This window comes from Mustela nivalis, assembly GCF_964662115.1.
Source record: "Mustela nivalis genome assembly, chromosome: 8".
NCBI lineage: Eukaryota > Metazoa > Chordata > Mammalia > Carnivora > Mustelidae > Mustela > Mustela nivalis.
The window spans coordinates 73,707,522-73,723,108 of record NC_139027.1 but is presented as its reverse complement, the minus strand read 5'-3'; the positions used below and the strand labels follow the sequence as shown (position 1 = coordinate 73,723,108).

At 49.1% G+C, this 15,587-nt stretch overlaps 1 protein-coding gene across 24 annotated transcripts in view; it reads left to right on the top strand.

Moving 5' to 3' along the window:
* Positions 1 to 15,587, top strand: part of INPP4A (inositol polyphosphate-4-phosphatase type I A) — a 130,819-nt gene that overhangs the window by 88,906 nt on the left and 26,326 nt on the right. For 5 of the 24 annotated variants that reach the window (XM_082746773.1, XM_082746752.1, XM_082746763.1 and 2 more), the window contains exons 12-18: positions 1,749 to 1,853; positions 2,384 to 2,492; positions 4,762 to 4,779; positions 7,235 to 7,418; positions 8,903 to 9,121; positions 10,246 to 10,513; positions 14,152 to 14,184. In XM_082746773.1, the coding sequence (XP_082602899.1) occupies positions 1,749 to 1,853; positions 2,384 to 2,492; positions 4,762 to 4,779; positions 7,235 to 7,418; positions 8,903 to 9,121; positions 10,246 to 10,513; positions 14,152 to 14,184 (936 nt within the window). The remainder of the gene's footprint in view (positions 1 to 1,748; positions 1,854 to 2,383; positions 2,493 to 4,761; positions 4,780 to 7,234; positions 7,419 to 8,902; positions 9,122 to 10,245; positions 10,514 to 14,151; positions 14,185 to 15,587) is intronic. The other 19 variants (XM_082746754.1, XM_082746755.1, XM_082746771.1 and 16 more) reach the window with 8 other exon arrangements.

The following is a 15,587-nucleotide window of genomic DNA, read 5'->3' as shown; positions in this document are numbered from 1 at the left end:
GTACTCTCCCTGACAGATACTCTAGTGGGTTTTAAAAAATAGGTTCTCATGTAGGTGTGAATTCTTCCGAATGTGGGTTTCTCATAAGAAGACAAGTAGAATTGCATTGAAAATTCCTTCTATGGTGTCTTCTGCCAAAACAACTCATGTAGGATGGAATTTAGGAGAGATGAAATCATGGGCTGTTGGTTCATGTTATTTTTTCATCTTGGTCTAAAATGCCCAAGGGAAATGCCCCAGAAGACATAAACTGTTTGCTTTGACACAGAGTGGTTTCCTAGATTTCCCAGTTTAAATATTCAACAGTCCTCTATTGAATATCCAAAAAGTTGGAGAAAGTGAAGTATAGACATCTTACATTTCTTCTTGAAAAATCCAGTTTGATTTTCAGAATACTCAAGGGATAGATTTAGAAGACTTCTTTTAACTTACTCCCTTTTTATTCCAAAATAAAATAGATTTTTTTTTTGTTTTTCGTTACTTTATTCTCTATCTTGGTTCTTTCCTCCCCCACCCCCAACTACATTATGGAATTTCAGGGTTAAAAGAAAATGTAAGTCCTTCATATTAAAGTTTTGCTACAGAGCGAATGAACCTGTCCATGAACTTGGCTGAGAAGAAGCCACATGCAGTTACGAGGACAAGATGATGGTTCCATTGGGTTTGGTTTGAATCTGAAGGGCAGGCGTAAGTGTATTGGCAGCATGTAGCTGAAGATCCTTAGGGACCTACCCATGCTGGATACCTGTTATCTGGGAAAACAGGAAATCCACATGAGCCTGAGTTTTCCAGAGCAGAGCATCTCACTGTCAGTATGCATCCTGGTCCCTGAAGATCTTGCTACAGTGCAGATCTAGCATCCTACATTTTCATCAGGCTCCCAGGGTGCCACTGCTGCTGATTTCTGGGCCCCCTGTACATATCAGGCCCTGGAGGGTAGTCTCCTAGCACAAAATGCAAAGCAGACAGTGGCTGTTCTGCATTTTGTATGCTGGTATGATTTACCTTTTATCACTAGAGTGAAAGTTTATTTTTTCTTCTGATCGTCAGTTAATTTGCAGTCCCTTTCTTTTCTAGGCATGTAGTTCTTAATTATTATTGGATTCTGATCGTAGAAACAAGATTGCAGATATCAGTTAAACATCATCCACTCTCCTTAACCCCCTGAGTAGAATCAAGGGAACACGTTTAGGTCTGTGTTTCAGAGGGCCAGGATCCATGCCATATAGCATTTGTTCATCCTGATAGATCTGAGGTGATGAGCAGACCTTTTCATCTCTTTGTGGACTTGAGACGTGTTGCTCTTACTGAACCAGTTTCTTCGCTCTTGCATGCTGGCGGTCTCCAGGGTTGGAACAAGCAGACCCTGGCATGGGCCCATTTGCTTTTTATAGCAGTGCTGACATAGTGTTGCACAAAATCAGTTTTTATGTCAGACTTCTCATTTGAGAGATGAGTCATGGGGGCGCTGATAACCATAGCCTTCTGAAGCTGCTCCTACCTGGCCCTGCTCACCAGTTAAGCCCCTAAAACCAGTCTTCTGGCCAGTGGGCAGCCCACCCTCCAGTGTTTGACCCAGCCTACCATCTGGAGACAAAATGTACTCACAGGCACCTCAGAATTTCCTTGGCCACCATAGCACGTACCTGCTTACATGAAGCCGCTTCCTCAGAATTTTCTGTTCTACTCGCCATTCCTGAATGCAGTGTACATGTCAACGGCCCTTGTTTTCTCGTATTGTTTCTTAGGTCCCTCGTTTAAAGCGAGCAGTTTGAAAGCAGATAAAAAGTTAGAATTTGTTCCCACAAACTTGCACATACAGAGGATGAGAGTTCAAGACGATGGGGGGTCAGGTAAAAATTTTTCTGTTCCTCTTGCTAAATCACACTTGACTTCCTTTCTCCCCGTGTGCTTGGTCCCCAGGCTGCCCCACACGTGTGCAGCCTTCCCTGTGTGTTCTTCTGTCTGGCAGCTCAGATAAGAGACGTAGCACAGGACCTCTGTAAGGTCTTTGTTCCCTAGGCTTTTCCCTCCCTTTGTCCCTTCCCCTTGTCCACCCTTCCTCCAGCTTCCCTTTGTGTTTCTGTGGCAGCAAGTCACCTGTCAGTTCTCCTTCCCAAGGAGGATGCAAACTAAGTGTTGCCAGTGATTGCCTTCGGCCCTTTGTGGCCCTATCTGGAGATGTGTAGGAACCCTATACCCCCTGAGATAACGGTGCTGGGCTCCGGGGGTCCTCAGACAATCCAGGCTTTGGGACAGGGGTAATAGGCTGCTTGGAAATGGGCTGGAGGGGCAGGGTCCCAGACTTGCGTGCATATCCCTGTAGCTGGCTTGTTCACAGGCCTGAGCCCAGAGTAACGGAGGAGAGCTTTCTGTCATTCAGATCAGAACTATGATATCGTCACCATTGGAGCGCCAGCAGCACACTGCCAAGGTTTTAAGTCAGGAGGTCTCCGCAAAAAGCTGCACAAATTCGAAGAGACCAAGAAGCAGTAAGTACTTGGAGGGTGTCCGTGGACCTTGTACAGCTGTCTGGTGCTGCCAGGTTAAAAAAAAAAAAAAAAAAACCAAAACGTGACAGCAAAAACATCCAGCCATCCAATGTGCTTTTGTGTGGCGGGAGGAGCTGCCTGTGGCCCCTGTGCTTTTGTGTGTGCAACTGAGCTGGGGAGTGAGGAAGGCACCTGATAAGTGGTCCTCACCCTGCAAGTGAGCAGCGGATCGAAATCCCCCGGGAGGTGGCCAGCCTGTGTGGACTCTCCACTGGCTCAGCTGTCCCTTAGAGCCCCTGATTTGTCATGCCACGTGTGTGGTCTGTGTTGAATGCCACAAAGTGTGAAGCCTACAGGAGATTGCTTCCTTTCCTTAAAGGATTGCAGGGGTAGGCATTTCGGTTTTAGGAAAGCTGGAGTGGGGTGGGTGTGGGAGGGGAGCTGCAGTCCAAACAGGGAATGGCCAGGTGGGCAGTTGGAGAAGGGCCTCGTGGAGCATGCAGGGAGGTGTGGTGGAGGCATGAGGCATGGTACTTGAGGAAAGAAGCTGAGCAGGAAGGCTGGCCTAGGGGGCAGCCTGCTCAGTACAGGGCCACACGCTGATGTCCAGGAATGCAGGGGTGACAGAGGTAAGCCTGGCCCCAAGGGGCTCCCAGTCTTTCCTGGGAGCACACAAGTTCATAGCAGCATTTGGAGCAAGCTGTGCCATGCCTGGAGCAGGGGTGACGGAGAGAGAGCCATAAACCTCAGCTGTTGTGTTGGATATGTGGGAGGCATTGGTGATCTTCCAGAATGTCACCCGTCAAGATTTAAATAGATGAGGGAGGCAAGTGTGAGAAGTAGGGGCGATGAGAGTAGATGGTCCTGTGAGATCCGTGGACCATGGAGTAGAGGAAATAGCACGTAGGTGTCTGCCTGGGGAGAATGGTTATTGCTTGATTATGTGTTCAGGCTGATGGGGATGACGACAGTAAAGAACTGTTGGGAAGAGAACATTGATGGAGCTAGGTTGTGGAGATCCAAAGGCCAGACCAGGCAGGGAGTCCTAGAAGGTGGGGTGCAGAGAGATCCTGGAGGAGTGAGAAAACAAGCTGAAGATACTGTCGAACAGCCTCTGCAGAATGTAGAGTTGGAAGTGTGGGACTTAGCAATGGAGAATGGAACAGCTGGAGGAAAGTTGAAGCCAAGGCCCAGGAGGCTTCAAGGGAATCGACAAGGCAGCCAGGTGGAGAGCTCTAGCACCTGCCAGGGAATCAGAGGCTCTGTGCTGTCATGGCCAGAAGTCAGGATGCAGCTTGAGAAAACTGCCCGAGGACCAGATCAAGGAGGGGGCGGAAGGTCAGGGACAGTGGCCGTTCACTGGACCAAGGGGATCAGGGATGCAGCTAGGAGCTTTTCTGCCCATGGGGCAAGGCTGGAGGGGTGAGCCTGCAGGTGGAAGAGGGTGTTCTATGAGACGTTATGGCTCAGATGTGTGCACAGGGGTCCCAGAGCCAAGTGAGCCCTGGAGGCAGCAGGAGGAAGAATCTGAAGTGGCCAGCGGTTAGGAGGAGGAATTTCAGCTGGAAGATTGGGGCAGCATCCTAGGGAGGCCCCCAGACAGCCCACTTAGCTAGATAGATCCCACCAAGGGTGTCTTCCTCACCCAGACAAGCCAGACCCACCTGAGGAGTCACTGACTCTGCTGTTCCCTGGGGATTATGATGAAGAGGAAGCTTCCTATGCTCCCCACAGCCCCCTGCACAGCCAGCCAAGAAAGCACGTGTCTATCACTCCATTGCGTTTGGCTGTGTGGGGGTGTGAGTGGGAGATTGGAGGATGCCATGGGGGCTGTGGAGGGGAAAGCCCATCAGGAGAGGGCACCACTGGCCATCACTGTCTCACAAAGGCCCAGATGTGGATACCTGACTACTCCGTCTGTTGACTTCAGATCTCCTTACTTCCACAATGCCTCTGGAATGTTTTTCAGATGAATAATATAAGTCTTTGTTTAATTTCCTACTAATGTTATAAAGCCACCTGTAGAAATGATTTTCATTATTTGAATTGTACTTTAAATGCAGATGTAACTTGGCCCACAGGCAGCATGTCTCCCTGGGGCTTGCGTACAGAGGCGGACGTTGCTCCGATGAATGAGCTCCTAAGTTTTATGGGTACCTCAACACATAATTCCAAAGATTTTGACAAAAGATAACTTGGCTTTTTAATTTTTTGTTTTGCCTTTGGTGTTTGCTAACTGCTAATATTTCATTTTGGTTCTTTTCTTTAGCAGTTTTGAGGAGTGTTGGTGAGTTTTCTGTCTGTGGAGAGAGTGTCTGTTGGGGTCTTGCTCTCCTGTAGAGAAAGCCTGTGCTGTCCCCTCCTCTGTGAGGTGCTTCGGCCCTCGGTGCCACCGGCGGCCCCTGGTTATAGCCTCGTAGACAGAATTCTCTCTTCCAACTGCAACGTTCTTTGATAATGAATAGCCCACCTTCCAAATCTGGCAGCAGCTTGTTGCTGGGCGCACTCCCTGAGAGGACCCTGTTTTCTCCCAGGCTGGACAAGTTGCCAGGTGTTGGATTTCAAGTCCACCCAGTGGTGGCTCGGCAGTCCCTTGCTGGCTTATTTTATAAGAATCTTAGGCCTTCAGTTTTCACCTTACCATCCTGTCTTATGGGAGTGAAGCCAGCTTCCATTTCTCATGAATATAATTTATGCAGATTTTTAAAACACTGTTCCTTGGGCCAGTTTTCCCCCTGAGGGCAAAGTAAGAATTAATATAACCAAGGGACTTTTCCTACCAAAGAATTAGTTGGCAGCTAAAAAGCACTGTGTCTGCAGCCTGGTGGCCCCCCAGCTTTCCCGGGCCCTCCCCAGTCGTGCCCAGTGTGCTTGCTCAGGCGACAGCCAGGATTCTGCAGGGGCATTTTGCTTGGTGATAGGCCCCAGAAGTACCTCCAGCCCTCTCGAACTGTGCCATCTCAGAGCTGGGGAGGCTTCGGGCCATGGCAGAGCCCTGCCTGAGATGGGTACAGCAGGATGTGCTGAGACCTCTTGGGCTTTCCCCATTTCTAGGACTAGGACTGAGCACACATGCTTGTATATTCGCCATCATCCCCTAGTAGCTCTTTGAAATTTACTCTTCCACACCCCTCCCCCTGCTGTGTGCTTCCTGTGTGTAAGTCCCAGATTCCTGTTATTAGAACGTGACCTGTAAGAACACAAGGTGAGTAGAAGGCGGTGCTCTCCATCGGGCTTGGGAGACTGTGTGTACTGGTCAAAGTGTACACAGCCATCTACATTCACATGCATATATCTATAGGAAGCACTAGAGATTGGGGCCAGGGAAGGACAGATCTTTAAAAATCCTGTTTGAGACTGGAATTTCTAAGACTCAATTGTCAATGGCAGCTATTCATTTGGAAGAGTGATTGCAGATTGGAAAGTAGTCATGTGCACATTGTGCTGTGAAATTACTTCTCAGATCACGCAGGCTTGGTTGCGGTCTGCTGCATGGGCTTCTGGCAAATCCATCATGTTTTATTGTGGTGTGTGGGCTTGGGGTGTTGTTTCTTTCTGGGATGCTTTGGTTTTTGGGTTTTGCATGTTTATACCATAGTCTGTCAATGGAGGTTTCTTGGGGGCCTGCCTTCAGGGTCCAAAAAGCCCAGCAGGGAAGGGTCTCAAGTCCTCCTCTCCAAGAGAGGTGATGGAGGTTGTGCTCCTCCACCTTCTCCCTCATCTCCAAACCTCAGAGAGGGCAGCTCTTTAAGGGGACCAGTGAAGGCTGAGACTCCCATTCCAGCTAGAGCTCACAAGTTCAGATCGCAGGAGACATCCTCACTGGGGCCTTACATTCTGTGCTTTCCTTGGCTTCCTCAGATGGTCTAAAACCTGCATTTATACTATTATATTGACTGAGGATCTTGGCCAAGAGACTTGAATGTATCATCTCCATCTAGAATGGCCAAATGCATTAGCCAGGCCCCACACAGCCAGGACGCAGAGTCGGTTCTCTGGTCACTGGTGTTTGTAATGAATGCACAGGGGCTGGCCTGTGGCTCTGACCTCAATCCTAAGATCACACAGGGCTTGGTGATGAGGGGAGGAGGAAGAACCAGGTGTTCAAAGCTCTTGAGGTGGCCACACCTGGCCTCTGGTTTGGCACATTCTTCACCTCTTCTTCATCTGATGGAACATTATTTTTCAAAGTAGAGAAGTGCTGGAGAAGGAAGTCTAGTTGTCAGGGTCAGAGGTGTGAGGAGAGAGAACTATGTGTATGTGCATGGAAAGTTTGAAAATTGGCCCAATGGAGAAACAGGTTTCTTGCGGAAAGTCTGGCATCCATGGCAGTCTGCCTTCCCTGAAATACACTGACCCCTTCTGAGATTAGCACACCCCGTGCCTCTACTCCCGTGCCGTGGATAAGTTGACAGGCGAGGTTCTCAGGTGAAATGTTATGAGCATTCAGGTGATTATTGGATTCAGTATCTGTTTATGCATTTATGTAAGAATACAGACCCCTACAAATAGAGACAAAAGACTTCACTGTGTTTTACTATTTCAGGCCCTCTATCATATAGACAGAAAGAATCTCTTGAGATTTACTTTTGCCCATTAATAGCTAGACTAGCATAGGAGAACATCACTGAGTATCAGAATGCTTTATTTAATGTTGGTTGTGGGCTGGGCTTGGTTGGGAGGCTGCTGCCATCCTCATGGATTTGAGAAGACCCCTTAGAATCTGTTCTTATCCTTTCTAGTACACCATCCAGCTGCCAGTCCATAATCTACATACCACAGGACATCATCAGAGCCAAGGAGATCATTGCCCAGATCAATACCCTGAAAACTCAAGTGAGTTACTATGCAGAGCGGCTCTCAAGGGCGGCTAAGGACAGGTCTGCCACTGGCCTCGAAAGAACCCTCGCCATTCTGGCAGACAAGGTAGGAGACACCACCCTGCTACATGTGAGATGGGGGCTCCCATGGGTTTCTGGAAACCTTTGGACACCCCATGTGCTTAGAGCCATCCATACAAAAGGTGACATTGGGATGACCTTGAGGATCTAGTTTGAGGTTTAGTTCTGCCAGAGGCCCAGGGTGGTTTGGTGATTGACCTGTGGTCACAGAGCCGGATGAGGGCAGGCCACGGACAGCACCCAGGGTGGGGGACTTCCAGCTGCTGCTTCATGCAGATGTGTCATCCCTCAAGTCCATCAGCTTCATTGTGGAGGCTGAGATAGTTCTGCAGCTTTCTTAGCAACTGCCTACTCAGTGCATTTTTGCCAATTTTTATTAACTTGGAATTTGAAAAAAGAAGTTTCTGAGTTATTGTACAGATATACAATAAAGGAAATATAGCTTCATTGGCTTACACATAGTCAGTAAGCCATTTTTTAGTTGACTGTTACTTGATCCTTATTAAAAATAAACAGGGACACCTGGGTGACTCAGTCAGTTAAGGATCCAACTCTTGATTTTTGGCTCAGGTCACGATCTCACGGTTCTGGGATCAAGCCCCATGTCAGGCTCTGCATTCAGTGGGGGGTTCTGCTTGGGATTCTCTCTCTCCCTCTGCTTTTTGCCCTACTTCTGCATGTGTCTGTCCCCACTCTCTCCCTTTCTCTCTCTCAAATAAATCTTAAAATATATATACAGATATAGGTATGTAAATAAATATATAAATATTGGTCTATACTGGGACATTAGATATATCAGATCATTTTGATGGATGATGCTTTTTCAGATTACTCAGTCTCTCCACACACATGCATGTGCACACACACACATGCACACACACACAGAGATTCTGATCACACTTCCCCACTCACACCCACTTTGCTGGGGTGAGGTGCTGTTCCTGATCAGAATGTGTTATATCCTTCACATGTATTCACTCAGCCAAGAGATGGAGGGCTGGAAACTAGATCCATTTGGAAAAGAAAGATGATGTTATCACAAGGAAAATTATGAGCCCTAGAACTCCTGCTGCATACACAATTCCCCAGAACCACAGTGCTGTGCTGAGAGCTCCACTGCCCAGAGTCCACGGCTTTAAGTGTTAGATGCAAAAAGTAAGACTTAAGTGATTGCCTCAGATTCCTGCCTATCCCCGGAACTGGAGAGGATGGCCCAAGAAGTCAGTGAAGGCAAGGACACTGGGCTCCCTCCAGGCCCTGCCTCGAGTCACATCCGGCTCAGAGGCGGGCAGGGATGGAAGAATGTCAGAGATTTCTCAACCTCCCTCATTCTCCCTGTGTCCTCCAGTCTTTTTGTGGGAGTCTTTGAACTCAGCCATCCCAAGGGCTCCTGCCCTGTGGAGAAGGGTGCCCATCTGGGCCTTGGGTCTGCTCCTGAGCTCTCAGAGACAGCCGGCTTTGCAACCCCTTGCCTGGAGGCTCAGCAGCTCTGGTTTGTGTGTACTGCAGACCCGGCAGCTGGTCACCGTGTGCGACTGCAAGCTGCTGGCCAACTCCATCCACGGGCTGAACGCAGCACGGCCCGACTACATTGCCTCCAAGGCCTCCCCGACGTCGAGTGAGGAGGAGCAGGTGATGCTTAGGAACGACCAGGACACCCTCATGGCCAGGTGGACAGGGAGGAACAGCCGGTCTTCTCTGCAGGTGGACTGGCACGAGGAGGAGTGGGTGAGTCTGCTGCCTGTGGCCCCCGTTCTGCCATTGAACCTGGGTTGAAAAATTCAAAGCCTCTGGCCAGCCCCTCTCCCCCACCAAGGGGTACCTAACAGGTTGGCTGCTTAGTGAACAAGCTCCGAGTCCCCTTCCCAGACAGCGCTTGGGCCCCCTGATTGAGGGAGGGAGATGGCATTTTCACACCCTGTGTCCATCTGAGGGGCAGCGCTGCTACAGGCCAGGCTGGGGTCAGACTTGCAGGAGAAAGGGGTGGTGTTCTCCACGGAGCCCTTGCCTTGCTGGCAGCCTATCTCCTGTCACTGTCCACTCAAGCCAGGCCCCCTGCTTCCTCAAAGCTCTCCACACAGTTAGCCCTTCCAGGGCCATTTGTATTTGGTGGCTTGGGGAGGAGTCTGGAGATGCTCCCCCTGACATGGTCCGCGTTGCCTCCTGCTTCCTGACACAGTGGCCCTGAGAGCCACCTCTGTCTCTCCTGAGGGAGTGACACATCACACAACTCATTTTTGTCATTTCTTAGGACTACTGCTTGGAGGCATTTTTCTGTGAGGCACTGAGTTTTTAGTCAGCAGTGAAGGGCTCCTCCAGCCCTGCCCTGGTGTCCTGTATTCTGGGTGGGTTTCTGCAGACTGCTCACAGCCCTGCCTCCCCACCTCCCCACTGCCCCCATCTGAAGTGATCAACTGCTCCCATTACCTCCCATTACCTTCCCTCAGTCCTCTCTGTGTCTCAGTCCTCTCTGTAGGAGGTCTGCAGCAGAGGGAAGAGGGACGAGCTGGCCCCCTGGGCGCTGTGGCCCGCTGCCAGCTCTGAAAGGCACCGGGAAGTCCTGTCCAGCCTCTGTGATGGTTACTAGCAAACGTGTCTCTGACTTTAAAAACAATGACCACAGTACATTGATCTGTATTTTGAAAAACAAATACAGCAGTAATAGGGAATTTTGAATTAATCTTGATATTTCTAAATTCGTGGTATTTTAATGATCACAGTGGCCCGGAGTAGGGGAGTCAGTGTGTATGTGTATGTGTGGAGGGGGCTTGGGGGGCAGGGAAAGGGGTTGTGTTCTGTTCTGCTTTTACAGTCGGGAGAGCTGACCCCAATGCACCCTTTCGGTTTGGAAGGAGAAAGTGTGGCTGAATGTGGACAAGAGCCTGGAGTGCATCATTCAGCGGGTGGACAAGCTGCTGCAGAAGGAGCGCCTGCATGGCGAGGGCTGTGAGGATGTCTTCCCTTGCGCGGGCAGCTGTACCAGCAAGAAAGGTAACCGGGACAGCCACGCCTACTGGATCAAACCGGAAGACCCCTTCTGCGATGTCCCCTCCTCGCCATGCCCCTCTGCCATCTGCTCGATGCCATCCTCACCCGCATGCCATCCTCACCCGACCACACGTGCGTATGCATCCACATCGCCCATTCATGCTGCCTCCACCTCGCACTGCGTCTGTCTGTCTCTCTGTGTCTGACTCCATGACCTCTTCCCTCCATACAGACTGCAGGGAGGGCTGTCAGGCAGAGCTGGAGGTCACAGTGCACGGAGAAGTGGGCAGGGAGGGCAGAAGCCCCCGTGGTCCATGCATGGGGAGCCCATGTGCAATCTGTGTGTCCAGCAAGGGCAGATTCTTAAGGCCATCTTGGGTCTCCCTGCCCGTCAGGGTGGGGCTCTTGGGCTGTTCTGGTTCCTAAAGCAGTCTGAGAACCTGAAGGCGGCCAAAACGCAGATGCTTTTCTCCTGAGATTGCTGATCGTATTAGGAAGTAGGAGAGTCAAGGAAAAGGTGACTCATGCAGGGACACAGCTGGATGAGAGCATTAGCAGGCTCTGCAGACTCGTCTAGAGGCTGGTTGTCATCAGCTGGGGGTGCTGTTACCCAGCAGGGGACGTTGCCGTGGCACTTGTGGGTCACTCAGGCAGATGGGGGAACCCACTCCTGGGGCTGAGATAGGTTCCTCCGGTGGGCACCGCCCCCGAGGCAGGGTTCTCAGTAGATGGTAGGACGTTGGCCTGCAGGAACGTGTTTCAGAAATAGTCTTTTGCCTGCGGAGACAGAGCACATCCAGACACTCTGTCCATCATGTAGTTTTAAAACTGGGCACGCATGCTTTCTCTGCCAGCCCGTCCTTGGTCCCTGCCTCTCGCGGCCTTCTACGTCTTGCTGTGAGAGCCAGAGGGGGTCAGGGGCCAGGCAGCTGAGGTGGCTGCAGACCTAGCTGTGGTGTCCACTGCTCTCTTCTGGGAGTGGGAAGCTGTAGTTAGTAAGGCCCAGATGGGCGAAGGCTAGCCTTCAGACAGTGAGGATTTTTCATTTCTGAATTGGACAGCTTTCATTCAAGGCAGACACGTGTTCTTTTATCACAGCCTCTTGATAAATCCTTCATTTGTAAGCTGCCCTTCACCTTTTCAGTCTGCCTGCAGTCTGTTCCCAGGGCACGGTTTCACTTGAGCCTCTGATTCAGCAGTGTTCATGTCCTCCACCCTTCCATCTGTGAAGGACTGTAGTTTAAGTTCCCCAGACCTGTGATTGGTTTCATGGAGCTGTTTGTCTTCTCATTTTTTTTTAATGTAAATTGTGTTTGTTTGTTTTTTTAAATCTGAAAGCTCATTGCTCATTTCTCTTCAATATTGTCTTGCTTGTAATTTTAAAATTTTTCTGCAGATATCAAAAGAATAATTTATTGGGATTTAAAAAAATGCCAGAGAGAGATTTTTAATCACATATTCTGTTATATTCATAAGTTAAATGTCATGTTCCTTCTAGGCAACATCCTGTATTGGTCAAATATAGACAAATTTAAATGCAGCCTTCAAGTTATTTAAATGAGCATTTATTTACTATATTTAGGGTATGGCTTATGTTTGCCATGCAAATAAGTTCTGTTGTGGTCATGGGAATATGAAGCATACATTTGAGAGAGTCTAACTTGGCTGATCAGTACTCAAAGAAATGTATGAAACCGTATGCCATTAAATTAACTGTGGATGATTCTTAATTTAAAAATTGTGAGCATAGCTAGGAAGCTGTTCAGAGCTGGATGTGATCAGGAGGATCAGAAAGAACGAGACTGGAGACTGCAAGCTCTTTACCCAGTCTCTTACCGTCAAGTCTCTTACCGTCTTTCCATACCATTCTAGCTTCCTGGGCCAGTTGTTTTAGCCTTATGAGCAGGTTGTGTTCACACCAGCTTACCATGCACAAAGAACTCTGTGCCTCTTCGAGAGGCATCATGACTTTTCATTCTAGCTCTATACACTGTTCTGGGTCTTTGGTGTCCATCTTCTGCTCAGGAGCTGCCCTGCCTTCTGGCTTGCTCTCCCACAGAGCTCAGAGTCTTGCCTGGCAGACACGCACCACTGCGGGACCCATTGACAAGTCCCCGCCAGCTGGAACCACAGAGGCTCTGGGAGCCTTTCCTTCCTTCTCCTGCTTTCCGCACAAGTCACAAGTGCCCCACACCCCTCTGCATCCCCACCCGCAGCCACCCTGTCTGGTGGCGTTCATGACCTGGCTATGCACACACTTATCCTCTCCTCATCTCTGAAGAGCCATTCAGACAAACCTCAGACCAAGTTGTTTTAACCTGAGACCTGGGGGTTCACCCCAGGTTCATATGCCCCCTGAGATTATGCGCTAAGATGAGAGGAGGTAAACAGAGGTTATCAAATCTCAGGGGACTCCATGGCCTCAGACAAGGTACAAGCCACTGGTCTAAGCGTACCAAAGGAGACCCCCACCCACCCCACACACATATTCCCTGCTTTGATTGAGAGATTGAATTTACCCAGCTGAGTGTAACCGTCAGTGCCTTTTCAGGGATGCTCACAACTATTTGGAGTTATCACAGATGATCATGAAAACAGGCCCCTCGACCTTCCTCCTCCCTCGGACTCAGAATTTTGGAGGAAAGGTTATGGAGAGGCAGAAATCTGGGTTTTTTTGTTTGTTTGTTTCTCAAGACCTGGGGTCATTCTGATTAGTTGGACAGAGGTCTAAGAATCACTGCCCTGTATCACTGCATACCACCGTAGATTTTTCCCTTTGTTAGGGAGCTGGTCTCAAGATATTTAGGGCCTAGTGAAGAGGCTGAAGTTTTAAGCTCACAGGGCCTTTTTCATTTGCTCTGTTCTGTCCCCTTTGCCAGTGGGAGAAGTCACTGCCAAAGATAACTAGAGAGAAAGGATCCCTTGCCCCCTCCACCTCTGGGCAATCCAGTTTGTAAACACCTCTATTTAGCCGGTTCCAGCTATTTTGGGGGGTTCTGAAACTACCCGTTTCAGTATCCTGCAGACATAAAATGACCCCTTTTCAGACTTGTTTTCCTCCAGGTGGCACACCCAGTTAACCAAGGAATTTTAGAGTTGTTAAGGGAAATATAAATAGAAATGAGTACTTCACTTGCTAAAATGGGAGTTAGCGTAGTGCAATTGAATTAAAATTGGCATTCTTCGAGTGACCTGGAGGGACACTGTAATTCTAGACTTCCCTCAGATCATAAAAGTTTTCAATTTGATTGAAATTTCTAAGATTGGCATAGATGTAGGGTGGTATATTGGTTTCATCACTGGATCCTCACCTTTGGGTCTGAGCATGTGAGTCTGCAGCCCGGGTTCTGCTCGCAAGGCAGGGCCGCGGGCTCTGATCAGTTTGCTGGTCAGTCTCTCTCATTACAAGTGTGCTTCCAGATGCTAGGAGACGACTTGTGCTCCGCCACATGCAATGTGATCGATGAGGGCACCGAATCACATTGTAGTGTGTGAGTTTGCTTACCTCAAGAGTCTTAGCAACATGAGTGAACGAGTCAGTGAGTCGGTCAGTGTGTACCACCAAGAGGGCTTGGCTGCCTGAGAGCAGCCGGGTGCCTGTGTGGGACTTCTCAGGGAAGAGGCGGGCAGGCCTGCCTCTGACCTCTTCTCTGCTCCTTTGAGCCACCTTACGGCCGACTGCCAACGCAGTCGCTGTAAGCGCTGAGTTGTTCATGTTTGAACTTTGTGCTGCTCCTTAATCATCCATGTCGCCCTCCATTTCTGTGCAGATTGCAGCCCCCCTCCTGACGAGTCCAGCCCAGGTACGTGGTTTCCATTCAAGGCTTCTGCAGATGGCTTTTTTAATCTTCAGGGAGTGTTTGTAGCAGAATTATCCAAGATTGCCTATGCTTCCAGAGTTAGGAAAATATTTCAGGAGTTTCTTCCTTTGAGGCAGTTAGCAGCGTCTCTTAGATCTGGTGAGGAACCAGTTGGGTTGGGGACGGTGGCCTGAAGTAGGCTACCACAAGTACTTTCCTTGCTTGCCCATCCTAATACCTTTTCAGATGATTCATGTCCATGGGTGCATTGGACTTCCTGATATGGAGCAGTGCGTGTTTGTAAACAGCACTTCCTGTGATTGCACCTGAACATGAGAGCCTTACGTGGAGGGGGTGTAGCCACCCAAATGCAGCATTCACAATCACACAACATCCTCTCTTCTGAGTCTGGGTGCAGCTTAGAGTTCTTGGGCTCAACAGGCTCAGTTGGAGATAGTGCTAAAAACGGAATCTCCCTGCTGCCCATGCATGTAGGAGTCAGTGGCTATGACTCTAGTTCAGGGGTCGGCCACCTACAGCTCTGAGCCAAGTCCTGTCCACCGCCTCCTCTTGTAAATTATGTCTTTTTTTTTAATTTTTAATTTTTAATTTTTTATAAACATATAATATATTTTTATCCCCAGTGTAAATTATGTCTTATTGGCAATCATATCCACTCATCCACGTGCTGTCTCTGGCTGCTTTTGTGGGGCAACACAAGAGTCAAGCAGTTGTGACAAGGATTCCGTCATCCTCAAAGCCTAAAATATTTACTATCTAGCCTTTTTACAGAGAAAGGGTGCCGACCCCTGCTCTAGTTCATGTTGAGTTTCCTAGTCGTGGCTTGTGGGTTCCCCAGAGTGAGCATGAGACCCCCAAATATATGCTTTTGCTTATACCCCCCCCATCAGCTACCCAATCAGTCTGATGATTGGATGATTGCATATTTGTGAATGAATATAAATGTGAGGTAGCCAGACACCTATTTTATATATAGAGTGCAGTAAACCAGTGCTGTGGGGATTTCCCAAGTTCTCCCTGTCCGTGTTAGCAAAACCTCTCAGCTCATGTAACACCCATGAATTTTAGACCAGCCACATCATTTCTAGCAGCAACCGGTGGGTTGTCCTCAGTTAATATCAGTGGACTAAAATGGTCCCCTGCCAAGAGTTCCTTTGGCTTTTCCTGGAGAGCTATATTTTATCTCAGTCAAAACACACACACACATTTTTTTTTCCTCTCAGTCTTTCTCAGTCTTCCTCCCTCCCTCCCCTGTTAATGAGGGGAGAGGAGCAGAGTATGGATTTGAAAAAGTCCTTCAGAGTTACCCAAAGTGGCATGTGTGGTCCATGGATTGGCCACCAGTCATCAAGCATTGACAGATTAGCAACTAGACAAGGAACTTG